The 27,551-nt window shown below is 40.8% G+C and overlaps 4 protein-coding genes across 5 annotated transcripts; all 4 read left to right on the forward strand.

Moving 5' to 3' along the window:
* The first annotated feature begins 651 nt into the window (after positions 1-651).
* LOC111562441 (uncharacterized) lies at positions 652-12,883 on the forward strand. Its single transcript, XM_023260954.3, has 6 exons — positions 652-800; positions 2,285-2,325; positions 11,020-11,075; positions 11,172-11,545; positions 11,646-11,776; positions 12,150-12,883. Exons 2-6 carry the CDS (start codon positions 2,297-2,299, stop codon positions 12,232-12,234), a joined length of 675 nt encoding a protein of 224 aa, XP_023116722.1. The 5' UTR covers positions 652-800; positions 2,285-2,296; the 3' UTR covers positions 12,235-12,883.
* Positions 12,884-13,958: 1,075 nt separating this feature from the next.
* Positions 13,959-19,599, forward strand: LOC111562449 (uncharacterized). Its single transcript, XM_023260968.3, has 5 exons — positions 13,959-14,150; positions 16,844-16,863; positions 16,953-17,067; positions 17,146-17,346; positions 17,472-19,599. The coding sequence occupies exons 1-5, from the start codon at positions 14,097-14,099 to the stop codon at positions 18,099-18,101; spliced, it is 1,020 nt and encodes a 339-aa protein (XP_023116736.2). The 5' UTR covers positions 13,959-14,096; the 3' UTR covers positions 18,102-19,599.
* A 534-nt stretch (positions 19,600-20,133) lies between these two features.
* LOC111562446 (uncharacterized) lies at positions 20,134-24,690 on the forward strand. 2 transcript variants are annotated; one of them, XM_055017563.1, is made up of 6 exons: positions 20,134-20,244; positions 21,754-21,792; positions 22,044-22,096; positions 22,199-22,578; positions 22,666-22,794; positions 24,273-24,690. In XM_055017563.1, exons 2-5 carry the CDS (start codon positions 21,770-21,772, stop codon positions 22,792-22,794), a joined length of 585 nt encoding a protein of 194 aa, XP_054873538.1. In that variant the 5' UTR covers positions 20,134-20,244; positions 21,754-21,769; the 3' UTR covers positions 24,273-24,690. The 2 variants fall into 2 exon arrangements, with proteins under 2 accessions (XP_054873538.1, XP_054873537.1); XM_055017562.1 differs by lacking the exon at positions 20,134-20,244 and adding an exon at positions 21,027-21,094.
* Positions 24,691-25,288: 598 nt separating this feature from the next.
* LOC111562448 (uncharacterized) lies at positions 25,289-27,257 on the forward strand. Its single transcript, XM_023260967.3, has 5 exons — positions 25,289-25,387; positions 25,527-25,546; positions 25,631-25,745; positions 25,827-26,000; positions 26,417-27,257. Exons 1-5 carry the CDS (start codon positions 25,304-25,306, stop codon positions 27,032-27,034), a joined length of 1,011 nt encoding a protein of 336 aa, XP_023116735.3. The 5' UTR covers positions 25,289-25,303; the 3' UTR covers positions 27,035-27,257.
* Positions 27,258-27,551: the final 294 nt, after the last annotated feature.

Raw genomic sequence — 27,551 nt, forward strand, 5'->3', positions numbered from 1 at the left:
ACTTGTCACATGATTAAACCATTTGCATGACTCACAGCAGTAATGATAGGTGAACAAAACAGAAAACTGGAAACTTGTTCTGACAAGTTGTAAGGTAGATACTCGTGTTTCTTTGCCACATACAAAACTACATTTATCTTGTTTAAACAGTGGTAAATACATATTTCAAAACCTTTACTGATGGATTAACAGCAATATATGTACTTTATTTTAAATTGTTGACTTAACTATAAGGATTGTTAGATTTTTTTAATATAAATTATTAGAACTTATGTGGAACCTAGAAGCTTGCAAATGTGCAGATGTTTAATTACTTAAGTCTTGTTTAGTTTTAATGGCTAGGCTATCTGCAAGGAAGGACTTAAAACCACCTAAAAGACGTCGAAAATGTTCATAGTATATGCTGAAATGAATGTTTTCAAAAAAATTATATCGTTACATTTATACTTTAACTAGTCGTTGCATCAGTTTCATGGGCAAACCAACTAAAGTTCATACAAACATTGTAATCTTTTCATAGTAGGTATTGTGGTTAAACCATACAGTAAAACAGGAGACAAAAAATACTAGCAAGGCAGTACAGCGCCTGTTTGAAATATACCTCATCATGAATTACGTCTGAAGACCCGACGCTGTAAATTCATACTTTACTGGGTTTTTCCACGCTGCTGAGCACCGTCACTGGGAGTGTCTCTGGTGGAAAATCACCCAGAACGCGGAAATTGTCTTTGAAGGCAACACAGGCGATCGTTCTCCTGCTGAGGAAGCTACGCACTTTTATTTCAGTTTGCTTAATAAACGTAAGTATTGACGGATTTTATTCAAACTTTCGAATTATGTATTTAAAAAAATGAATGAGGCTGTTTGTATCAAAACTATTTAGTAACACTAAAGACGTCAGTTGAAAACGAGTTACTTTGGTTTTCGAGGAAACGAAAGCTCAGCAAACAAAAGGTTTCGTGAAGGTTTCTATGTCCACAGATGATAGCGTAGAAATTCACTTAAAATCAAGTTTCGAACGGATTTAGATGTCGTTAACTTTAAGTTTACACATCCTCGCTGAAATTTTCTTAACAATATTAAAAATAATATTGTAAGTTTATACGACATCATGGCGGCGCTCCCGGACGCAGCGGCCTCTCCTCTCCATAGTAGCAGTGCTGTATGCTGTGTGTTTTTTTTGTTTTGTTTTCACTACGTACATTGCTGAATGACAATAAAGCTGAAGTTGAAGTTAAACATATTTGGGGGCCTTAAGCCAAATTTCCAGCTGCCACTGAAGTCTCTCATGTGAGACAAACATCCAACTGCAGTGTTGCGTCTAAATTAATTCTCGATTTAAAGTTGACATTTAAACATATTTCTTCTTCTAGAAACTTAGGTAGTATTGAAATGATGCTATTTGAAAATATTTCCATGAAAAAAGTTTGATAATAAATAATGGCAAACAATAATTAGGATAAGTTTTGTATGCAAGTCATTATGTGTGTAAGCATATTGTAGTGTACTGTGATTATCAGAATTAATCTAAAAATGTCTTACATGTTGCATTATTATACTTAGTAAAAAAGTAATCTGATTCCTAAATTCTTTTGTTGTTCTGTTGCTAATCTGACTTAATCTCTCAACCTTAAAACTGACTTTTTCTTTTCTCCTGTGTGTGAATTGATAGTGTGTTTGTGTAACAACCAAGTTAAAGATTAAAGCAAGTCTGAACAAACAAAAAAAGAACTAATCCATGTCATCGTGTTTTAATTTCAGTGTAAGAAAGGTTCACAATTAAGTAATGTCAGTTAAATGCTGACAATGAAATCAACAGTGAATCTAATTGTAATTTTTTTCATCCAGATGTTTTTATTGCAACATTAAAATTCCAGTTTAAGGGATCAATTCGCCGTTCCACTTTAGTAGACTTGATAGATTTTATGAAATGCATCATATTTATGCACTGAGGTTCAAAGATGGATTTTATAACATTTTATTTTTGTCATTGTTTACACAAAATAGAAACAAACAATAATGGAAAAAAGATGGATATGACGAGTGATTAATGTTTGCTGGTGTTCGAACTGAACTACAACTCTGTAGCCTACATTTTACCCATAATCCACCAGGAAACTCTTGATGGATCATGCTATTATAATTTGTCAGGTTAGTTGCTGTTAATGCAGTGTATTGTGTTTAAAAAGTCATTGTAGTATCGGTGCAGTCTGTACTTAAGTAAAGTGTCTGAATGTTTTTCCTCCACAGTTTTTAACAATACTAATGTCATGTTGTTTTATAGGTGGCAGCCAGAATGGAGACGAGTCCATTGAAGCGCAAGCTGTAAGAACCTGTTTTTTTGTTTTACTCAGACTAGTTTAAATGAGTCATCGCATATAACAGCACTCACTTCGCTGGCGTGAGTCATGTAAATAGTTTCATTGTGTTACAAAGTTTTGAGACGTCTCCACTAGACTGAACATGTTGCCCCACCCAGTACAATGTAAGGGGATGGAATTTTGTTGCACGGCTTAAAGTGTGGAAATTTTTTGAGGACTGAGATACTGAGCCCAGTACTTTGAGACAGACTGATCAGAGGGTGAAATACATAAACATAGATAAAGAAATGTGATGCCCTCAATCCATTAAACGTGAATGTAGCCCAAAACCACATGAGAATCTATCCCAAAGTATTCTTGGTCAATTTTGAGCTCCAACTCCACATTTAACACACTGCTGACTGCTGAGGAGACCACTGCAGCTGTCAACTCTAGCCTAGGTATAGAGACAGTGTTGGTAGGCACAACCCTCACCTTACCCATGACTAAGGAGCAACGCACTTTGTCTTCTGCCACCACTCTGATAGAGGGAACACTGACCATATCTGTGACTACTGGCATCGGAAAAGTGATGTAGTTCAATCGTCTGTACCTTCCCAAGGTTTTCAGGAGCGAACCATATTGGGATCTGGAGTTTTCCACAGACTTTCTAGATTGCTTAACCAGCTCTGCCATCATGGTTTTAATTCTGAGAGTAGTTGTTCATCCCATCCTATGCCCTTTTGGAACTTTTCTTGCAGTATTTTCTTTCCTAGTAAAAGGAAGGGAGCCAGAAAGTCTAGTGGATCAAACACCGAGGCGACTGTGGAGAGAATTCCCCGCCGTGTTGCAGGCTTCTCGTTCAGGTTGATTTTAAAGGAGAAAGTGTCACTATTCACGCTCCATTTTACTCCCAACACAGTCTGGACTGGAAGTTCATCATGTCTGAGATCCACGTCATGAACTTCTCTAGCACGTTCGCTGTCAGGAACAGACTCCAAGACTTCTCTGTTGTTTGAGATGAACTTGTGCAAGTATAATCTCCCCTTTGCACACAGATGTTGTGCTTCTCTGACCAATTTGATGGCTGTGTCTACAGACTCTACACTGATAAGGCCATCATCAACAAAGAAATTCTTTCTGTTAAAGTTAGCTGCTGCAGGATAGTCTTTTTCATTCTGGCTTGCAAGGTACTTCATTCCATAATTTGCGCAGCCAGGAGAAGACGCTGCTCCAACAAAAATGGACCCGCATACGATACTCTATTGGCTCTGATGTTGTATCACCATTTTCCCACCACAGGAACCGTAAATAGTGTCCATCCTCTGGGTTTGCATGAAACCTGTGAAGCATTTTCTTTACATCACATATCACTGCAATTGGGTGATTGCGGAACCTGCAGAGCACTCCTGTTAGTCCATTTGTGAGATCAGGTCCAGCAAGCTAGTGATCATTTAGAGCAGTGCCCTCGTATTTGGCAGAGCAATCAAATACGACCCTGATATTCTCTGGCTTTCAAGGGTGATAAACCCCTTGGTGAGGTATATACCACACGTTTCCTGGCTTGGGTTGATTGTCAGCCCTCTATGCATCTTCGTCTTTAAAGACTCCTTCCATGAACTTAATGTAGTGATCCTTGAATTTACGATTTCTCTCAAATTCTCTTTGGAGTTTCTTCAACCTCACCAGAGCCAGTCGCTTGTTTTCTGTTGTGGACGTGCTTTAAAGGGGAGGGGCATTACTACGTGCCCATCAGCATTCGGATGCATCCTTTCATTTAAAAATGTAACCGTATGAAATGTATGTCACCTTGTGAGATGCTCTTGTCTCCAAAGTTGGTGTCCTTGAAATCAGCTTCAAGGGCTCTGATAACAGTAGCTGATGTCAATGAAGGAAATTGATGGCACAGACCTGTCACTTCAGTTGACCTTGCGACACATGCTGAGTTGCCAACAATGCTCCAACCAAGATCGGCCTTGATGCCATACAGCTCATCGTCACCTCCTGTTATGACTTGTCGTGGAGCCAATCCTCTTGGGCAGTCATAACCGATCAGAAGTCCAACTTCACTCCCCATCAGCTCTGGTACTTCCTGTGCCATTCGATTGAGATGTTTCCACCTGTTAGCAGTTTCCGGGGTAGGAATGTGAGAACGTTCAAGTGGGATGAAGTCTCTGGTATTCGTCGGCTGACTGAAGGACGTGTTTTGTCGGGCTCCCGCTCCCACATTATTATTAGTCGCAGCGAGACAAACTCCTTGTCCTGCCGTGACAGACTTTTGACAGATTTTTATTTTTGTACAAAGCTACACCTTCTGATGAAAAGACTTTGAGCATAAACCACCTTGTAAAGAACATTCAGACTTGGACGGAGCCGCCGGTCAGAGGCTAACCGCAGCTAACTGCTAACGGACAGTGGCTATCAGCAGCGGCTAGCTAGCTGCGGTGGCTCAATCACGTCGGTGTGTTACAGTGTTTGGATGCTAACAGCAGCAGATTAGGGCTCTATAGCACCACAGTAACAAACCTAGTTCACTGTTTAGTTCTTTCGGAAGCCAGGGACATGGCGGACACAGCCAGGGACTCTCCACCGGACACCACTTCCTTGTCCGCCCCCCACACCTCTGAACTAGATGCAGCCAACACAACCATCATCCGCCTGAAGGCAGACATCCGTCGTCTAACTGAGGAGCTAAAAATCAAATCAGATATACTCACCTCCTACATGAACGTCGCCTGCAAGCAGTCCCGCTACCTCGCTTCAGTCCAGTCCTCCCTCCACGACACCCTCCCGTGGGTCCCCGTCAGCCCTCGGCCCTCGTCCTGCTCAACTCCAAACCGACATCCATCCTGGTCCGAGGTTGTCATTCGTGGCAGAAGCAGCTGCAACGACCACACCGTCTCCCCGGCCCGACCAAATCTCATCAGCTTTCCGGCTCTGTCCCTACCGGCCAAGCCCCGGCCCGCCAACCCGGCGGCGACGCTGATCGGCGGCGACGCCTCCTCTTCCTCCAACCTGCCAGCTGCCGGAGCCTCTACGGCTCCCATCCGAACAGCCGACGGACCGCCAAAGGCTCTGGACCCCCCGACGTCCAACGCTGCGGATCGGCCGGCCTCCTCATCGGGGGCGGCTACCTCCCGGTCGCCGCTGGACGCCGGCGCAAAGACCACCTCCGCGCAAACGTGCGGTGGCCCCCTGGCTCAGCCTGGCTCCACCTGCAGGGTCTCCCCTCCGCGGGCGACCGGCAGCACTCGGTCCTCCTCCGGAGAGCAACAAACCCAGCGGTCCCAAACCCGGATATCCTCCGCAACCTCCCGACGACGTCTGCTGCGGGACGCGGTTCGCCGCCACTCCGCCGGGTCCGTCGGCAAAGATTTGGACCATCATAGCAGCTGTCTACAACGCGAGTTTGTAGACTCCTCATCGCTGCGTTTCCATCGCTCCACCATCACCTCCCCCCTTACCGACACCGAGCCACAGGGACAGCTGGCACCCGCGGCGGCTCCTCTGCACACCAGCCCCGACGCAACCCCAGCTGGAAGCCCTCCACGCCACCTCTCCCGTAAGTTCACACCCTCCCGTCCACCACTTGCCTCACTCTTCGCCCCCACTACGCTCATCATTGGCGACAGTATCATGAGAGGCATCAGGTTCTTTAACGCTATCACACTGTCATTCCCCGGTGCTACAGCTGCAGATATCGCTGTTAAAATTCCTTCCGTTCTCCGCTCACTCCCCTCCTCTGTACACCGCATTATCCTTCACGTCGGCTGCAACGACACAGCGCGCCCCCAGTCTGAGCAGACAAAACGTGATTTTCAAAATCTGACGGACTTACTGAAAGACTGCGGAAAGTCTATTTTTATTAGCGGGCCCCTACCAATGGTGAACAACAATTCTGAGCGCTTCAGCAGACTGCTCAGCCTGAACACCTGGATTAGCTCGTTCTGCCGTGCCAGCAGAATTAACTTTATTGACAATTTTAACTGTTTCTGGAACAGGCCAGAATATTTTAACAGTGATGGCATTCATCCAAACAGGTCCGGCAGATCACTTTTAGTCTCAAATATCCAATACACCGTCCACACTTCAGACTGACTAGTGCCAGTGTTTACATCCATCTCTTCTTCACGCTCCACTGAACCGCCTCCCAGCTACAGCGCCCCCCTCTGTCCCTACCTGGAACTCCCCCCATCTTCCCCTCCAGCACACCCACTGCCTCCCCCCTCTGGCTCCCCCTGCCCGTCACCCCCGCTCTACCAGAATTCAACAAGCTGCCAAATCCCCACCATCATCAGCTTCAGACAACCTCGGCAGCCCTCCCTCAGAAACTGCCATTTTGCTAACCTTCGCCCACTTCCACGGACCTCACAGCCTTGTCCCCAGAAGCCCTCCCCTAATCACACATCCACACTTCACCTGAACTTTGCCCTCTTCAACACCCGCTCCGTCACCAGCAAAGGCCCCATTCTACAACTATTCATCCTGGACAATAAACTGGACTTCCTCTGTCTAACCGAAACATGGCACAAACCACTGGACTTCTACCCACTCAACCAAGCCACTCCCTCCGGATACACGTACCTCAACTCACCCCGCCCAGAAGGTCGAGGAGGCGGCATCGCAGTCATCCACAAACAGCTCTTCACAACCATCCCACTTTCCATCCCTGCCTCCCCCTCCTTTGAACACCTTGTTTTTAAATTACCCGGTCACACCCCAATGGTCACTGCTATCATTTACCGCCCACCTAAACCAAACCCCTCATTTCTCCCTGACTTTTCCCACTTTGCCACCCAGCTATTAGCTACATCTCCGTCAGTCCTCATCCTTGGTGACTTCAACTTTCACATCGACAACCTTCACAGTAAATCTGCCTCTGACTTCCTAGACCTCCTACAATCACTCAACCTCACCCAGCATGTCAATTTCCCCACCCACAACCATGGACACATCCTCGATCTGGTTTGCTCCTCTGGTCTTACAGTCCTAAATATCTCCAGCTGTCATCTCTCCATCTCTGACCACCTAGCAATAACTATGGACATCAGCCTCCCCACCCCCCTGCCCAAGGAAAAACGGACAATCTTTTTTAGAAACACCAGATCACTCTCCCCCTCTGTATTCTCCGCCTCACTGACCACTGCATTGTCCATCTCCCCTCCCCCATCAATCAATAACCCCACTGACCTCATCAACCACTACAATCATACTCTCTCTTCCTGTCTTGATCAGCTTGCTCCCCTCAAATCCAAATTAGTCACTTTCTCCCACTCTGCTCCATGGTACACCCCCGAACTCCACCTCATGAAAGCCCATAAACGACAGCTGGAACGTCTTGTCAAGAAAACAAACCTGACAGTTCACCGCCAAGCCTACTCCGACTTCCTCCAACAATACAAAGACGCCCTGAAATCCGCACGGTCCACTTTCTACTCTGACCTGATCAATACCAGCTCCAACAACCCCAAGTCCCTCTTCTCAACTGTCAATAAACTCCTTGCCCCCCCGGACACCGTCTCAAACTCGTTCACCACCGACAAGTGCAACCTATTCCTCTCTTTTTTCCATAACAAAATCATCTCCATCCACAGCAGCCTTGTCACCTCCCCCACCTCACTTGATCCCCCCTCTCCTCCACCAAACCCTCTGAACTTTCCCCCCCTGGCCCACTTCTCGCCCGTTTCCCCCCTGGACCTGCCCAAATTCATCACTGGAACTAAAAACTCCACATCCTGCCTGGACCCCATCCCCACTGACCTCCTCAAAAACTGCCTCCCTGTTATCTCCTCCCTCATCTCTAACATCATCAACACTTCCCTCAGTACTGGCTGTGTCCCCTCACCCCTCAAGCTCGCCTCTGTCTCCCCAATCCTCAAAAAACCTGGTTTGGATCCAACCTCCCCTCACAACTTCCGGCCCATCTCCAACCTCCCCTTCTTATCCAAAACATTAGAACGTGTCGTCGCTGCCCAGTTGAAAACTCATCTCACCTCCAACAACCTGTATGAAACCTTTCAATCTGGATTCCGCTCTCATCACAGCACTGAAACCGCTCTCCTCAAGGTCACCAACGATCTCCTCCTCTCCTCAGACTCCGGACAAGTCACCATCCTCATTCTTCTCGACCTCTCTGCAGCATTTGACACAATCAATCACTCCATCCTCCTGTCCCGCCTTCAATCCTCCATTAACATCACCGGCACCGCCCTCACCTGGTTCACATCATATCTCACAAATCGACAACAATTCATCAAGGTCAACAACTGCACATCCGCCACCGCCCCCCTGTCCCATGGTGTCCCTCAAGGATCAGTACTTGGCCCCCTCCTCTTTATCCTGTACCTCCTCCCCCTCGGCAACATCATCCGCCGCCACAACCTACACTTCCATTGCTATGCCGACGATATCCAACTCTACATCTCCACCAACACCACCGCCACCACCACCCTCCCCTCTCTCTCCAGCTGCCTGGCCGACATTAAATCCTGGATGAGGAAAAATTTTCTCCTGCTAAACTGCGACAAGACTGATCTCATCTTTATTGGACCTAAATCACTCACACCATTTTCCCCACTCCCCCATTACCATTGATAACACCACCCTATCTCCTTCTGCTCACATCCGCAACCTCGGTGTGATATTTGACAGCAACCTCACTTTTGAACCCCACATTAATCAGATCACCAAAACTGCCTATTTCCATCTCCGCAACATCGCCCGTCTCCGCCCCTTCCTCTCCTTCTCAGCCGCTGAAACCCTCATTCATGCCTTCGTCACTTCCCGCCTTGACTACTGCAATAGCATTCTCTTCGGCTCCACCTCCAAAGTTCTCAATAAACTTCAACTCATTCAAAACTCTGCTGCCCGACTCCTCACCCGAACCTGTTCTCACGACCATATCACCCCCGTCCTGCAGAACCTCCATTGGCTCCCCATTTCACACCGCATCCAGTACAAACTGCTTCTCCTCACCTTCAAGTCCATCCATAATCTTGCCCCCTCTTACCTTACCGATTTGCTCCTCCCCTACACCCCCCCCAGGAATCTCCGTTCCTCCCACACAAGCCTCCTTTCCATCCCGCACAGGACCAGCCGGCGACACTGGGGGGACAGAGCCTTCGCCATCGCCGCCCCCGCACTCTGGAACTCACTCCCCCATGCCCTCCGTGACTGCACCAACCTCACCACATTTAAATCCCTTTTAAAGACTCACCTTTTTAGATCTGCTTTCCTTAAGTGATTCTGTATTTTATCTTGAACTTGTTTTACTACCTACTGATTTTAATTAACAGTTTTGTTTTATCTTATTGTATTTTCTGTACAGCGTCTTTGAGTTTTTGGAAAAGCGCTTTATAAATGAAATTTATTATTATTATTATTATTATAAGCAGGTGGCAAGTTGACCAAGCTTTGTGAGGAAAACCCTCTAACTCTAAGCCCACTAACTCTTTCACTCTGAACAATAGAATGTCTTCCCATCATAGTGGTAACCTTCAACTTAACTGGCTCTAAACCTGCTCACATCCTTTCACATATCCGTTTATCTACAAAGGTGTTGCTACTCTGCGTATCTAACAGTGCATACACTAAGATCTCTGTTTCAGGGGTGGTGGCTAAAAAAATCCATACAGGCGCTATAATGGATGTGCTCCCACCATCTTGCCTTTGACCATGTAGCAGGAAAATTAGGATGAGTTTTCTTCTGCTTGTTAGAAGTGTGAAGTGTCTGTAGCAGAAGGATGGTCCTCGAGAAGTGGTGTTAGATGAGATTTCTTGCAAATGCCACAAGTAGCTTTATTCTTGCAGTTCTTTGAATTGTGTCCTCTCCTAACACAGCCAAAACACAAGTTGTTGTCGAATATAAACCTTCTCTTTAAGTGCTTTGACAGGTAAGTAAGTCTTCCAACATTTCAATATAGATTGCCCTGGAGGACAGACAGGTGAATATCAGACCATACCTCTTATTCTCTTTATGACCTTGCTTGGTAATAAAAGGTCCAAAACAATCCATCCCACAGAAGGAGAATGGTGGTGAGGGATCCACACAATCAGCAGGTAGGTCTGCCATTGTTGGTGTTTCTGTTGGTCTGCAAGCTCTCCTACATGTGATACATTGTTTGATGTAGTTCGCTACAACTTTACTACCACTAACTAGCCAGTAGCTATTTGCTCTCAGCTCACTGAGAGTCTGTCCTCTGCCTTGGTGTTGAATTTTGTCATGGCAGTAGTCTAAGATCAGATGAGTGACCACGTTGTGTCTTGGCAAGCCTATTGGATGTTTCAAGTCCTGACGTAAGGAGACCTTTAATCGCCCACCCACCCTAAGGACAGCATCTTGCACTACTGGGTCAAGATGAAACAGCTGATGGCTACATGACAGTTTCCCGTGACTACGCATTCGCATGTCCTCATTGAATGCATCCCTTTTCTGTCTTTTGGACAGTTACACCCTCCACCTCCAGTTCTATCTAGTAGTTGTTGCCTTCAAGTATTGGCTACCTATTTGCTACCCCTTAGGGATTGTTATTTCCCATTGACCTTCAATCATTTCCTTGTGTACCAGTGTAAATATAATACTGTAAATAAATTATTATTGTCTTTAATGTATTGGTTAGCTGTGTTTTCTGTCCAGCATTTGAGCCTCTGACCCGCTCTGGAACAGGAAGTGAAATCTGTTTTAGTAAAGTCTATTAAGATTGCCTTTTCTGTCTTTCAGTTCCACAGGTCACCCTTTAGGTGGGTCTGATTTACCATCATACAACAGAAAAACAGGTAGACTTGACACATCTTTTCCTGACATTTTAAAAAAGAGCTGTTGATGTCATTTCCATCTTTCATCAAATTCCTCATGTCCAAAATATGTTGTAGGTGCAGCATACCTGACATCGGTGTCAAACTTGGTGACCACATTCAAACATGAGAGGTTTGTCTTAGAGAATCCAGTTGGTGCCACACTGATAGTAGGTCCCCTGGAGGACACAATTTACAGTGATGATGAGGTGAACGGGTGGGGAAAGTTCTACCTCCCCCAGACAGTAAATATGCGGGTTGTAGGTGTGGTGGAGGGAACCTTATGTCCATGTGACCAGCTTGTTCTGATGACATGTGAGGACAAAAACATTTACGCCTACAATGGAGAGGAGCTGCATCTGGTGGCTTCAAGCCTTGACGAGCTATTTTCTGATGGAATAGAGTTTCCAGCCTCCAAAACCTTTTACAAGGGAGAGGCCTTCAAAGATATGGTGAGAAATTAGTCATTTACTGGTAACAAGCAACAGGGTGGTTATGACTGATTACCCTGACAAATGGTCCTTGACAACATTTTTCTGATATTATGTGTAGACTAAGGAGGACTGGGCTGAGGTGAGGAAAGGCCCTGTGGGCAGGAAGTTGGACAAAGACCATCAGAAATGGGTGAAAGCAAATAAGTCCAGAATCCTGAAGAACCTCCGACTCGGCAGAGACAAACAGAGGTGGGTATTTTTATGTTTGGTGAGGAGTTAAAGCTTTGAGTAAACCTTTGTGAAGCCAATTTTCGGTTTTGACTCTAAATTCTCCATAGGTGTGAATGTGAGTGTGCTTGTTTGTCTCTGTGTAGCCCTGTGATAGACTGGTGACCTGTCAGAGGTGTCCCCTGTCTTCACCCTAAGTCAACTGGGATTGACTTTAGCCCCCTCTGTGACCCAAATGAGGATTAAGCAGTGTATAGACGATAGATGGATGGATGGATGGATGGACGGATGGATGGATGGATGGATGGATGGATGGATGGAAGATTCAGTTTTGTGTTTCATACTAGACTGCTGAATATCTGCAAGGGTTGTAATCACACTCTCTTGTCTCCAGGTGTCATCAGCAGCTTGGAGGTGGCCCCCTTGATGACAACATGCTGAGGACACTAAGTACACACCAGTCTGCTTATACAGTCTGAACTGAGCAGCTGTCTTATCACAGCTGGATAAGGTGAAAGGCCCTGGGCAGGTCGCCAGGTAATCGCGGGGCACAAAGTTAACAGTGTTTCTTTGGGACTGCGTGAGGAAGCAGGAGCACCCGGTGAAAACCCACACTGCACACGGAGAACATGCAGACTCCACAGAAAGATTCCAGACTCCAGTTCGAACCCAGGAGCTGTGATACAACTTATTCATATAAGTAAATATACTGCAACATCTTTATTAATAATCTTTATTAATAATAAAGATGTTGCACTACATTTACTTGTATGATTTTTTAAACTACATATGTAAATATGAAGGAATGTATTTTCATTATTAAAATTCATTATTATTAAAAATTGTTGTGCTTTCTGTAACTACATGTAACTAAAATGGTTTATCGGAGATGTCTGAGTGTGGCGTGACTACATCGAAGTGTGTGTTTGTGTCTAGGTGTATGTTTAGAGAGTTTAAAATTAAAAGTGTACTGCACATCACACGCCATCCATCCACTCACACTGTTTTGCCCACATGTAGGTGAATGTTGTCAGATAGCCATATGAGCTTCGAGGAAGTGGTTCTCACATTGTGTTTCATTAGCATACCATACTGTGATGATCATAAATAAATTTGAGCATAAAAGAGCATTTGTGTTTAGAGTAATGTTTTGTAAATAAACTGGCATTTAAAGGGTTAAAATTGTGATGAATCCGAAGAATATTTGGCAGCAATGAACAGGGCTAATGTTGGTTCAAACATACAACTTGGTGAAAGTGGAAAATAATTGTAGTTTTATGGCAAGTTTTTGTCTATAATGCCTTCTGTGTAACTTGTACAACACCCTTTACCCCTAATGAGCTTGGTCATAATGAGGTTCATACATGAGGAATTGCCAAACCTGTGTGATCAGAGGCAGAATTTCCCCAAAATAAAATATAGCTTTCACTGTGAACAAGGTCTATTGTTTGGACACGTTTTAACATCAGCCACCATGCTGAATAATAAATCTGCATTCTAATCATTCACCACAGACAGCACAAGTCACGTTTCCTTCTTAGTAGCCATGGATGCTAAAGCAATAAGCTGTTATCTCAGATCTGTTGTTTATTTGCATCACTGCTACCACACCCTGCTACACAAACCCTCTTTCACACAGGAGCATACCTGGTATAATGTGCATTTATGTTCATGTTAATGTTCATCACTATTGTACTTTCTCCAGCAGTTAATGCGTTCTTGGTGGAAACACATTTTCTTTTAACAGAGAAACTGATAGATCTGTGCGGTCTCCATGTGTTTCTATGATTTCCTGTCAGTGTTGTCCAACACTAGCCAGAGGCTTCCTACTCTTCCCAGTGTTGAGCAAATTGGTGATATGACATTCCACTAATGCAGTCCATTTCTCACAATCTTATTTGTGGATTGAATTGAGCGTGAGTGGGATGGGTGAGGTGAGGCATAGATTATAAAGTATGTATCACAGTCATGAACGTAGGTTTCTTTTCAACGTTTATTGGGACATGTTAAGTGATGAGTCGCCCAGGAATTTTGAATGTCCAACTTTTTAAAATTCTGCTCCTGAATTTTTATGCGCTAATTTGAACACCATGAATTGATGTCTTTTCGACATCAGCTTACCAAGTGGCTCAGTCACAACTTACTCACTTTTGAGATTTTTGAGAAAAAAACAGTCTAAGAGAAGAACCGACTGATTCAGAAGTTGTATGAGCTTATTTAATTTGTACAAGTTGGTGTTTTCCTGCATGGCTGTAAATTTGCCACACCTCCAGAAAACATACAATACAGTTCAAGTTGCATCATTTCAAGGAAACCAGCTGTGGTAGGAGTCATAGAGTGAATGAAGAGGAAGGACGGCATTTGTATCAGTTTCATTTCCACGGAACGTACAATGGTGAGTTGCTGCTATCCAATGGTTTCTTTTGTCAGTGTTTTATTTATACATACATATATATATATATATATATATATATATATGTGTGTGTGTGTGTATAGATAGATACGGAGCCCCGGAAGGGACATGGAGAAAAAAACAGGAAGAATCCCGAGAAAGCAACAAAAGTTGCACTTAGGTAGAGTTGGAAAAATATTCATAGATTCGAAATTCCGGCATCAATAACTCATGAGATATACGTTATCAAAACATAAACGATGCCTCTTTCAAATCGTTGTAAGCTAGACAATGTGCTACAAGGCCAGTTTTATCAAAAGTAGCTGTCTTTCAAGCTGCAGAAATTACATTAATGTCTATGAGCAGCCGGCTGTGCGATAAGTGAACAGGGACCGTCTGCAAATTGCAAAACCGCTGCAACAGCGAAGAGAGACACTACACAAATATTCAGTAACTGCACTCAGACACTGTAGTGTCACCAAAATCACTGCAGCCATCGATTGGCTCCTGTTGGTCAGACTAAAACTCGTGGTTTGACATTAAATATGTTTTCCATAATTTTAAAGATTTTTTTTATTATTTTATTAATAATAAAATTCAATAATTTCCCTCTTATGTACTGCAGAAAGATTACACTCTGTCTAACAATCAATTGGTTCCTGTTGATCATGCTACAGCTCTTGATTTGATATTTATTTTTCATGATTTTAAGGATTTTTTATTAGTAATGAAATTGTTGTTCCATATCTCAAATATTTTTTTAACGGATAAAAGTCCTCATCCATTTTTTTTTTTTTTTGGTAGATTGTGGAACATAAATAACTGAAAGTAACTGAATTTTATTTTATTTGGGTTGTTTATTGCCATGTGAAGATGTGCACACTATTCAGTGTGTGTGCTTGTGTGTGAAGTTTAAGGATTATGAGTAAATTAGCTTTGATGACTCTTCTCTTGATGTATGTGGTGCTATATTTTTAGATCCACAGTGCACCTGTTTGTCCAAATACATGATACTGAATAGTAATGGAACCTGGAATCCTCACCAAAGAGAGGATCAGATAACACCAATATAGCAAACTAAACTGTTTAGACTGTCTCCTCAAGTACTGACGATTGGGAAGAAAGACAATAAGATGCCTTCTTACAAGGCTGCAGCGTTAACTGAGTCATTTAAACCATAATGTTAAACAGCTAATAATATTTTCCAAGTTAAGGACTGTACGGACAATACTTGGAAGAAAAAACCTGAAGGTATGATCAGTAGGACCCCTTTGATGGTTGGATGGAGTTTATTTTTTCTACAGTGTATAAGAGTGAAGTGATTGAATTTTATTTAGTATAAAAATTCCTTAAAATTCAGATTTTTTTATTTAGTACCAAACCAAGAGTTGTAGTGTGACCAACAGGAGACAATTGATGGCTGCAGTGATTTTGGTGACACTACAGTGCATAAGAGTGAAGTGATTGAATTTTATTACAAATAAAAAGTCCTTAAAATTATGAAAAAAATATTTAATATCAAACCAAGAGTTGTAATATGACTGGTAGGAGACAACTGATGGTTAGAGAGTGTTTAATTATTTCTACAGTACATAAGAGTGAAGTTATTGAATTTTATTACAATAATAAATTATTAAAATGATTTAAAAATGTTTTTATATCAAACCAAGTGTTGTAGTATGACCAAAAGGAGACAATTAATGGCTGCAGTGAATTTGGTGACACTACAGTGTTTAAGAGTGAAGTTAATGAATTTTATTACTAATAAAAATTCCTTAAAATTCAAATTTTTTATTTAATATCAAACCAAGAGTTGGAGTATGACCAGCAGGAGCCAATTGATGGCTCCAGTGATTTTGGTGACACTGCAATACATAAGAGGGAAATTACTGAATTTTATTACTAATAGAATAATAATAAAATAAGAAAAAAATCCTTAAAATTCTGATTTTGTGTTTAATATCAAACCAGGAGTTGTAGTGTGATCAACAGGAACCAACTGATCGCCCCAGAGATTTTGGTGACACTACAGCACACGAGTGAAATTATTGAATTTTATTACTAACAGAATAATAATAAAATATTTTTTAAAAATTCCTTAAAATTATGAAAAAACGTATTTAATATCAAACCAAGAGTTGTAGTATGACCAACAGGAGACAATTAATGGCTACAGTACACTTGGTGACACTACAGTGTCTAAGAGTGCAGTTGTTGAATATTTGTGTCTCTTCGCTGTTGCAGCGGTTTTGCTATTTGCAGACGGTCCCTGTTCACTCGTCGCACAGCCAGCTGCTCATAGACATCAATGTTATTTCTGCAGCTTGAAAGACAGCGACTTTTGATAAAACTGGCCTCGTAGCACATTGTCTAGCTTACAACGATTTGAAAGAGGCATCGTTTATGTTTTGACAACGTATATCTCATGAGTTATTGATGCCGGAAGTCGGAATCTGTGAATATCTTTCCAACTTTACCGAAGTGCAACTTTTGCGAGATCTCGCTAAAGATATTGCGAGATCCCGAGAAAATTTTGCGAGATCCCGAGAAATTCTTCCTGTTTTTTTTTTTTTCTCCGTGTCCCTTCCTGGGCTCCGTAGATAGAGATATTGTGATGATACATTGCTAATTGATTTTTTGATTGTCAGAGAATTGTGTAATTTGATAACGTTTTGTGTTATTTGTAATTTTACCAGGCTACTAGACAGAACAGAAAGTAAGTCAACTAGTTTTCTAAAACACAAACATTCATCACTGCATTGTGCTATTTAGTCTTGTTAATTTAACTGATGTTTGTTATTTCAGGGAGGAACTTCTGAAAAGTGAAGAATCATTCAGAAGGAATGCTCGAGTAATTATTGCTGAAATGATTAATCTGAGTAACCAGACTCGAGAAGATACTTCAGCGTTAGTGGATGAGGTACGTTGGATGGGGTCATAATTTGACATGGGACATGTGATACAACATAGATGGTGATATTCGTGTGTGTGTGTACAGATTCTTCACAGCATCTTCTTTTTGGGAGAGATCCACTGTCCACCAATTTCCCCAGAAAGTATTCTGAGAGATGACGATGATGATGAAGATGATGAGGATGAAAACCTATTGAAGGCCTTGAAGGACTGCTACCCTCGGCCATTTAAACTCTATTCCTGTCAACTCCCCAGGAGGAGTCCATTTTCATGTGTGCTTGACATGGTAAGGGCATAGATTATCAGAAGATGATCAAATTCTTCATTTGTTGTTGTATAAACTTGTAGAGTACATCATTGTAAACTGTGAACGCAAAGTCACAGCTTGGCATTATTTGTGATTGTTTTCAGGTAGTGTACCTCATTGGACAAGAGAATGAAGAGGAAATAAGAGACGGACTGCAGCAGTTCATCACTGATGTGGAGGATGGTGCTCCATCAAAGCATTTGATTTCCACCACCATCTGCATCTCTCAGAAATCCAGCAATTCAGTCAGGCACTACGGAGTCTCCATGTCCACCTCGGGTCGTAATGCAGGGAAAATCATGGTTGCTGCCTCATGCTTAAGTGCCTGGAATGATTATGTAGCTAATGCAGTGATGACCTACTATCCAAAGAAGTCCAAGAAGTCATACTTTGATGGAACCATCAAAATACCTCGGGTCAGGTGTCAGGCTTTTAACCTCAGAATGGGAGGAGAAATGAAGCCTTGCAGATCATGTGGTAACATGTTTGGCTTGAACACAGATGTGGCAAAGGAGTGGGACTATGGCAACTGTGCTGAAGTTGAGAGTTTGAGTAACTTACTGAAAAATGAAATAGAAGTTAAAGAGCAATCACAACCAACATCTGACACATGGACACCTGAGAACATAAGCAGAACTGCGGAAGATGTTCTTCGGGAACTTAGGGCTGTGTTACGCATGATCAAATTTAAATGGGATGGTCATTTCTACACCCCACAAAGCAGTACAGTGTAAAAAGGGATTTACTGGATATTGAAATCTGATAAGTCTATTACAATAGTACAATAACTGTGTGTGAAAATTCAGTCTCCCGCAATCAGATGGTTTTCTATGATGATAGAACACAGTTGAAAAGTTCACAGTTAACTCATTTAACTCTGAGAATTTTTAACTGCCATATCTATCAAAGGAAACTATATTTTACATTTTTTTAAACATCACAAAACTATATTTTGAATCATTCACAAAGTGCCTGTGAAGTAAAAAACAACAACAAAAAAAAAACAACAACACTGCATCGCCACATTTCGTCTATTTCAGTCTCAAGTTGAATCTATAACTTCCATATCTATTTGTGATGCCTTTTTGTAAATGTAAGTTTTCAGTGATGCTGATCATGGTAATCCTAAATGCCTCAGTAGAACACAACTATAGGGTGGCAGAAATATTCTGATCATTTACTTAAGCAAAAATAGCAATATAGCAATGTAAAAATACTTCATTACAAGTAAAAGTACTGCCTGGACAATCTTACTGAAGGAAAAGCCCCTAAATATTTGCAGCAAAATGTGGTTAGAATATTAAAGTACTGCTATGACATATACAGTACATATTTTACTGATATCAAAAATTTCATCATGAAATAAATAATATTGAAGCATCAGCATCTCAGCAGCATGTTACTTTTGCAGCTGCTGCAGGTCTGAACTACTTTATTTCCAGTTTTATATTCAGGGACAACAGATAATCATCACATGATTAATGATAGAATAAAAAAGATAAAACAACTATCTTTATCTGAAATAAGGACTGAAGCAGAACTCTTTATTGTGAGCCTTCCCAAAGTGATCTTTAGTTCAGGTTTCCACCACAAACATTTCTTATATTCCTGCCATTCTGTCAGCAACGTGTGTGTTTTTGTAAATCACAAATATTCCTGTTTTTGAATGCTCTGATGTCTTTTTCTACAATGTTTTTTTTTTTTTAAAATCTCAGTTAATACATTTATCTCTGAGACTGCATTAGCATCATATTAAATCTTATTTTATGACAAACTCTGCAATGTAACTTTTAAAATGTCCTTGCTTCCCAACTTCTGTTTTTGATTCTTTTACTCTTCTGCATCCTTAAATTTTAATGACCTTTTTAATGATTTTATAAATGTGTTTTCTTTCTTTTTATAATTGTGTTTTCATCTGCTGTTTTAATGTCCTTGTGAAGCACTTTGAATCGCCTTGTTGTTGAAATGTGCTATATAAATAAACTAACTTTAACTTTATATGAGTCTATGGAAAATGTAGAAAAACTTTATGTAGTTTATGAAACTGTATTTATCTCCCTAACAAAGAGACACAAGTTAAATAAAAATATGATTTTTAAATTTTAACAAACAGTTTTATGTTAAAGCTCTAGTTTCTGTACATTCAGCATGTTCTGTTTTCTCATGGTGTCTTTTCTTCTTTTTAAAAAATTCTGTCTGCACAAATAAAAATCCTTCTGTCGATCATCTGGATCCCAGCTGTCTCTGTTTGTTGTGTTCATGTTCTGTCCGAACAAAATTAAGAGTGAAAAGGGCGTAAATGAGTTCATGTTTGGAAGCCAACAGTGAATTATTTTTTGTATAAATAATCTATGGAACCGAAAACAAATTTTTTGTGCGTCATGATTTCGTGTTGCGTTCAGAGACGTGATGAATTATCAGAACTACCTTCATCGATTTCAACCTTAAATAACGGCTTTAGTTATGATTGACCAGAGATGTCATTAGGGGAAACAGAGAGGTTTAACACTGTAGTGACAATCGATAGTTTAGTCTGATAAACGCGCAGAGGCTTTCGCTTAAGCAAAGAATAGCCTTGTAATTTATATTAATTATTTTTTCTTGAGGGCATAAATCATCGTAATTATACACGTGTGGGACAGAAAAGTCTCTGCCAATCTACATTACAAGTCCTTCTTATTATCTGTCTCTCTTGCTGATTTGAACGTCTGAGAAAATAGAATCGATCTTCCGATGTGGTAAATTCCAACAATTGATGAGTACGTGAAGGCAGCATGTGGAAGAGCGACGCCCGTTTATATTAAATGTGACTGTGGTGTTTTTAGAGTCACAGTTGTTCCAGAGAGGACAGACAGCGGCAGTGAGTGTGTCCAAGTGGTAAATACTTTTATCTGAACTTATTTAACATCTTTATGAACCGTCTTTTATGACTGAGCTTCTGTAGACTTGATAAAGAGCTTTTCAAACCCTTTGCTGTGTGAAGCCGTTAGCTTGTTAGCAGGTTAGCTGGTGTAGTTTAGACGGAGAGTTGGTGAAATATGGGCTGTCAGTGCATTTATGAGTCGTTTCTGCTCAGCGTTGTCTGAATTATTTACCTTCGTGTCGTGTTATCCTGGGAAACAGCAGGCCTGCTTTGTTTCTCACATACAAGTTTCGTTTTCAAATCTGAAACTCACGCAGTTAATGGCTGGGATGAACACATTAAAATGTAATTAAACAGTGAAAACCCCTTTTATAAATACTCGTTTTAATTGAAAGTAACCGATAAAAGACTAAATTACTTCCTGAAAAAAAAAGACATAACGGAAATAGAGTTGGCTGTTAACGTTATAATGGATGTTTTACATGCAAATGTCATTCATCAGTTCACAATAGTTTCAATAAATCAATTAAATTATTTATTATTTATTGACAAAATCAGATGCATTTGTAAGTCTAACTACATTTCCTCAAGTGTGGTAATTTTCTTAGTGTATATTTTTTGCCAGCAATCAGATCTGAATAATTTATTATTATTATCTGCTGATACTGAGCCCCAATCTGATACCATTATCCCTAAATAATACACACAGTTATTCATATAAATCCCATATGCTTGACCACTGAATAGCTCTGCAATGCATTAAGAAAAAAAGCACATCATTTCTCTATGCAGGCTGTTCTTTGGAGCTCATATGTTGAAGACAAGCCAGGATCAACAAGGACAGTGTTCTTGTGTCCAGGTCATGTATGTAACCGAGCTGCATTTGCTGCTTAAATCATGTGTCTGTTGACTGAAACAGAAATATCAGCACGAGACAAATGTCTACGCAGTTTGTCTTATCAATTAATTAATGATGCACTGATGATGCAGCCGATTATCGATGAGGAAAATTATTTAAATTTCTATTCCCAGCGTCCTGCCATGTTCATCTGTGTGACAACAGATGTAAACAAAGAATGCTGCTTAGGTTTGTGCTGATAACAGTACGGTAAAAAAAATACTTTGATTGGCCCCAATCCTAATCTTTGAGATTGTATCAGGACATGTCTAAATTTTATAATTCTGTCATATAAATGAAACTGTGCACTGACATAATAATATATGGTACCAATATTATTTATCGCTGTAAAATATTGTAAAAGTTCAGTTTAATGCACCTTAAGTATTTAATTCAGTTCAGGTGACTTTATGATGGTTGCCATTTTATTTTACAACCAAAAGTATTTTGAGTTAGTTAAGGCTGATTAGCTTGAGACAAATAACCTATATGATGCATATATTGTGTGATGGATTGTTTTAGTTTTACTAAAGATTCTACGGTTTTATTCCGCTGCTCTCAAATCCTACATTTAAGTACAATTAAGTGTAAAATTGAAGTATTGTTTCCATTTGTTTTCTTCTAGGTTACAGAGAGCCAGGATGGCGGCTGCTACATTCATGAGGTATCTACAGAAGCCACTTTCTGTTTTCTTCAGGGAGACTGAATGTATCAACAGATACATGTGGAGAAACGTTGACTGCAGTGCATTTACTCTCAGTAAACATAATGCTGTTGCTTACAGACACTACTCTGTATTTTTGAGCTGATCATAGCCAGGATTTTGTAGCTTGTAAATAGATCATTTTCAGCCTCTCTTGATTACTGTCACCACAGTTTGTTTTTCATTAATCGCCTTTGTTTTCTGTCTTTTAGTGCTGCTGATACACTTGTTCTGCCAGATTTGGGGCAGTGCAGGAAGGCAGAAGGTGGACAACACCTCTACATGCCTCGATCACTTTAATGTTTAGCTTTTCATACATTTCTACATGTTTACCCACATTTTCTCATCTTGTCTGACTGTGTTCCAGGTTCAGAATACCTGGAGTGGGTGTCACGTTTCGTATCCACCCACAGACACAAGACGATAAGTTTGAAGAAACCAGCTGGTGCCTTGGTGAAGATAGCAGGGCTTGAAGACACCATTTACAGTGAGAATGATGATGAGGTGAACGGATGGGGAAAGTTCTACCTTCCTGACATAGTGAACATGCAGGTTGTAGGTGTGGTGGAGGGAACCTCATGTCCATGTGACCAGCTGGTTCTGATGACATGTGAGGACAAAAAGCTGTACGCCTACGATGGAGAGGAGCTGCATCTGGTGGCTTCAAGTCTGGAGCAACTTGGTGACAAGGAAATAGAATATCCAGCATCCAAGAGCTACTACAACGGGGAGGCCTTCGATGATATGGTGAGAAGTTACAGTCATTTAGTGAGGAGACACAGAGCTGAGGGATCCCTGATGATCGAGAGTTTTAATGTGATTTGTTGTGTGCAGACGGAGGAGGACTGGGCAGCAGTGAAGATGGGAGCTGTGGGGAGGAGGTTGGAGCAAGAGCATCAACAACTGGTGTTAGCAAATAAGTCCTCATTCATGAAGAGCCTGCAGTCAGCAGGACACAGTTAGGTGGGTATTTCTCCTCATGTCAGCTGATGTCATCGTAGTTCCAAAATGACTCTTCATAAAGGTCCAAGGTGAAGATAGAGGAGCTCAATGCTCTGCCTGTGTGGAGGTCTTGACAACCCAGCTTAAGTCTTTCAATGTTAAAAATAGTTTCAAAATCAAATAGAGCAGCTGTTAGCTGGGAGATAGAACCATGATGGTTGAACCCCTTTCAGATTTGCACTCCTTTCTCTTAATCTGACCCCTGAACAGATTCATGTCTGAATGAGCGAGTTATCTTTTTAAATAAGATCTAGTAATATCTGTGTCACAAGATCACGTTTAGGCTGAGGTATTCACCAGGTTTCATAATGTTTCGTATTGTGTAAAATATTTTGGGAAGCTGCATTTGTTTGACAGAAGCCAGACACAGACTTCTCCAAAATCACAAAACTCTGTTCATGTTTCTAGCTGAGTTCTGCCTTGTCTGTTTTGCTCTATATTGTTGTATATTGTTTTTACAGAATATAATGCTCAGAAAAACTACATCTAGACTGATCTAAATGTAATCTAGGTTTTCACAGAGGGTGAACAGAAGCTGAAGTTTAGTTTGTTGCCTCCAGCTGTTTGTTGGAGTCTTTATTCTGAGTTTAATAAATACCTGCAGCATCAGACACATTTACACACATGGAACACCAGTCAATTCTTTAATTACTTTAATTATAAATTATCCCTGACATGGAGGTAGGGTTAGGCTTGACGGTAAATGATCTGTCACAGTTTATGAGCTCCGGTTAAATCATTTCTTACAAAGCTGCCATCCTCAGATTGAGCCCTGAACTCCAGCACAGTCACTAGGATGTCATTTTACTGTAAAACTGATCCACTTACTAAAAAGATTTTTCAGTTTCTCACAACAGGATATTTGCAGTAGTGACTTCTTGTGTGTGTGGTTGCTTCCAGTAACTACGTGTAGAATTTATGAATCGTTAAAGTAAAAACCAAAATATGGCAACAGGTAGCCTAACAACACTAAAAACATATTTTTTTGTATCATAAGTGGCTGTAGTTCGACAAATGGTCATACATGAACAGAAATTTTAGTGTTAAAGAAACCAGAAGTAATGTGTGGTATCAAAAACAAGCTTGATATCAGTTTTCATTTAGTGTTTTGTTTATTAGTGTTTTATTATGAATTATACATCACTTGATCTGCTGTCCAATCTCATGTGTGTGACACATAGTTAACACAGGTATCATAGCTCTCCATCATTGTAGTGAGTCTGTCTGAGTGAAGCCATGAGGAAAACATTAACAGAACAGTGACCTTTGTCTGAATGACAGAACACTGTCACTTTACCAGACTGATGAAATAAGCAATGTTATGTATCCCATGTCTGAAAAAGGCATTTTATGCGGAATTATCAGTTCTGTTTTACAATGATCTTGGAGTGTCTGTTATACTGTTATTATACTCTTTGTCTTTTTCTTCTTCTTTGTAGATGCTGGTGTCGGCCCCAAAGAAACGTCTTGGATTCATCATCTTTAAAACACTCAGCAGAAATCATTATCATCTGCAGCATGAAATATTACAGCTTGTTTCTCTTCTGACCACATAGTAACATCACAGCAAGGCTCGATGTGTAGAATGATGGTTCTTATATTGTTCCCATTTAAGTACGATGTTGGATTTTGAATGAGTAGAAGCTCTGCAAACAGAAATGCCATTTTAGCTTTTATTAATGCAACTGAATGAAATAAAGAATTCCTGTTTGACAGACAGTCCAGATGTCATCAGAACACATCACCTCTTACTGTCAGCTACTGTCAGTGCAGTTCAACCACTTTCTGGCTTTCTTGCTCATGTGTAATAGCACTCATTTCCACTGGCATAATTAAAGTGTTCACAGTTGTGACTTACTTGTGTTGTTGTGCTTTTTACTTTTTCAAGCTGCCTATGTTTTGCTGGTGTATACAACCTTTAATTTGTTTCTGCAGTTTAGAGTCTGACTTTTGCTCCCTCACTACCATAGATGCTCATGACATTAGTTATAAAAGTGCACCAAAGACTTCCCACAGTACATAGTAGTGAGCTTATGATGATTTTGTAGCAGAATAAACATATCCAGGTTACATTTGTATTACTGCACCATCATCAAATGGGTCGATTCTATCATATAGTGATTAATAATGCAGTAATGCATAACGTTAAAGTAGCTTAAAGCCAAACTACCTCTGTGCCTCTCAGAGTTTACAGTTTACTTCATTAACTACATCATCTTACCATAGTTGTGTCTCATGGTGATTTACTCCAAGGATTTATCAGATAAAGAACTGAATTTATGCTGTACATGACAATAGACAAAAAGGTGCAGTACATTTTGTAAAGCAGAGTAAATCCTAATCTAGTGCAGTGGTGGTGCACATTCTGCAAACATATCAGTCATTTCATGAGTTGACTTTGTTCACTTAATAAATAAACAGTTCAGAGTCCGGTCTATTCAAGGGTGGATGTGGATTTACTGTAAACCACATGACAAACTCTCACAAGGCGTTGACTGTCCATAAAGCAGACGCCACTTGGTGCTTTCAGTTTCATTCTGAGAGTGCAGCAATGGTGAGTACAGCTGCTTTTTACTCTCATCGTCTCAGCCAGAATTTAACCAACATTAGATCCTGATGCACCTCTAATTTTCAGTTCAGTCAGTTAAGAGTGTTAATTCTTGTGCTTTTTATCCCTCTAATGATTGAAATAGGATCCAGCAGAGATAAGAAGGTGAGTCTGCAGATTCAGATGACAAAGCTTTCAGTGCTATAATGTGGTTTTAGCTGACTAACTACTCGATCATTGTCTTTATAGAAGAGAAGAATTTCTGAAACGTCAACAAGATTTCAAAGAGAATGCCTTCAAGATCATCCACACCATGCTGGACTGGTGTAACATTACACCAAGAAGCAAGCATTTGGTGGATGAGGTAGGTTAAACTGAGATTGAACAACGTCCACTGATATTATTTAGAATTTCTAAAATTATAAGTAATGTTTTTACTCAACAGATTCTTCACAGCATCTTCTTTCTGGGAAAAATCAATCAAGTGCCCTTTTCCCCAGAAGAAATTATCCCTGATGAGCAGATGTTGAGCGGCTTGAGGGAGAAATATCCCAGACCTTTTGAATTCTATCTGACACAGCTTCCCAGGCGGAGTCCATTCTCCTGTGTGATGGACATGGTAAGATTGTATACACTGACTGTGGAATCATCAGAATTTCTCATTTGTACAGCAGTTTTCATACAGGGATGACAAATGTACAGTAAAATGTGTTCAGAAATACATTTTTAAATCAACCTAACCATGAAAAAACAGCTCAAAGAGTAACTTGTCTTTGCTGACCTCCAGTGGTTTAATGTCTCACCTTGCAATTGTGATGTTCAGTTTTTTTTTTACCACTAGAGGGAATTTACAAACAACATTTCTGTTTAGAATTTGGATAAATATACAAATAACAGGAGAATCTACATCTACAACCTAAATATGTTGTATAAGCCCCAAATGTATCATGTGGATTTTTTTCTACGAATTCAGCAGGGTAATGATCATGTAGTTTATATGTGTAACATATTGATGATATGTTTAACTGTTTCCAGATTGTCATGCAGAAACAACCTGAGAATGAAAACCAAATAATGCAGAGTCTGAGAGATTTCATCACCGCCCTGAAACCAGACTTTCTGGTCTCCTCCACCATCTGCGTCTCCCAGAAATCCAACAATTCAGTCAGGCACTACGGAGTGTCCATGTCCACTTCTGGTCGAGATGCAAGGAGCATAGTGATTGGTGCCTCATGCCTTAGTGCCTGGGATGAGTATGTAGCTGGTGCAGTGATGACCTACTATGTAAAGAACCCTAATAAGAAATACTTTGATTTCACCATCAAAATACCTGACGATGTCAGGTGTGAGGCTTTTAGCCTCAAAGATGGAGGAAAAATGAAGCCTTGCAGATCATGTGGTAACATGTTTGGCTTGAACACAGATGTGGCAAGGGAGTGGCCCTATGGCAACTGTGCTGAAGTTGAGAGTTTGAGCAACTTACTGAAAAATGAAATAGAAGTTAAAGAGCAATCACAACCAAAATCTGACACATGGACACCTCAGAACATAAAGAGAGCCAGAGAAAATGTTCTTAAGAAACTTAAGGATATCTTACACAATATCTCCTTCAATACATGGGATGGTCATTTCTATGTCCCTCAAGCAGAATAGTCTTGAAGAGGGCAGATAATGTCATCTGTTATCATCCATGAAAGTCCACTGTTACACCATGTAATCATAGAATTAACACAGCATGATTTATCATCTCCTCATACTAACAGTCAAGAATATATTAATCTCAATCATCACTAGCTTGTCAAAATTTTGAATGCAGAACATGTAAAATATGTGTAAAACATGTTAACAATAAAACCAAAGTGTCACCTGAATCAAAGTCAGTGCTTTATTTTGAGGCCTTAGTGCCTGTGTCACACATGATCAGATTTGAATAGGACAGTAATTTCTAAACCCTACAAAAAATTGAATTATTGGATATTGTAATCTTATGGGTATCATTCATCTGGTTCTCGCGTTGTAGCATAGTTATTTATCAGTAAAGATCTGCAAGAACATCTCCATTACTATTATCAGGCAGCAAAGCTTTTTGTGGACTTCATAAAATCAGAACTTTCAGTACATGAGGTTTTATAAGTACAAACTTCTGATGCTTCAAGTACTTGAGATACAT

The sequence above is a fragment of the Amphiprion ocellaris genome, chromosome 15 (assembly GCF_022539595.1).
Source record: "Amphiprion ocellaris isolate individual 3 ecotype Okinawa chromosome 15, ASM2253959v1, whole genome shotgun sequence".
NCBI classification, from domain to species: domain Eukaryota; kingdom Metazoa; phylum Chordata; class Actinopteri; family Pomacentridae; genus Amphiprion; species Amphiprion ocellaris.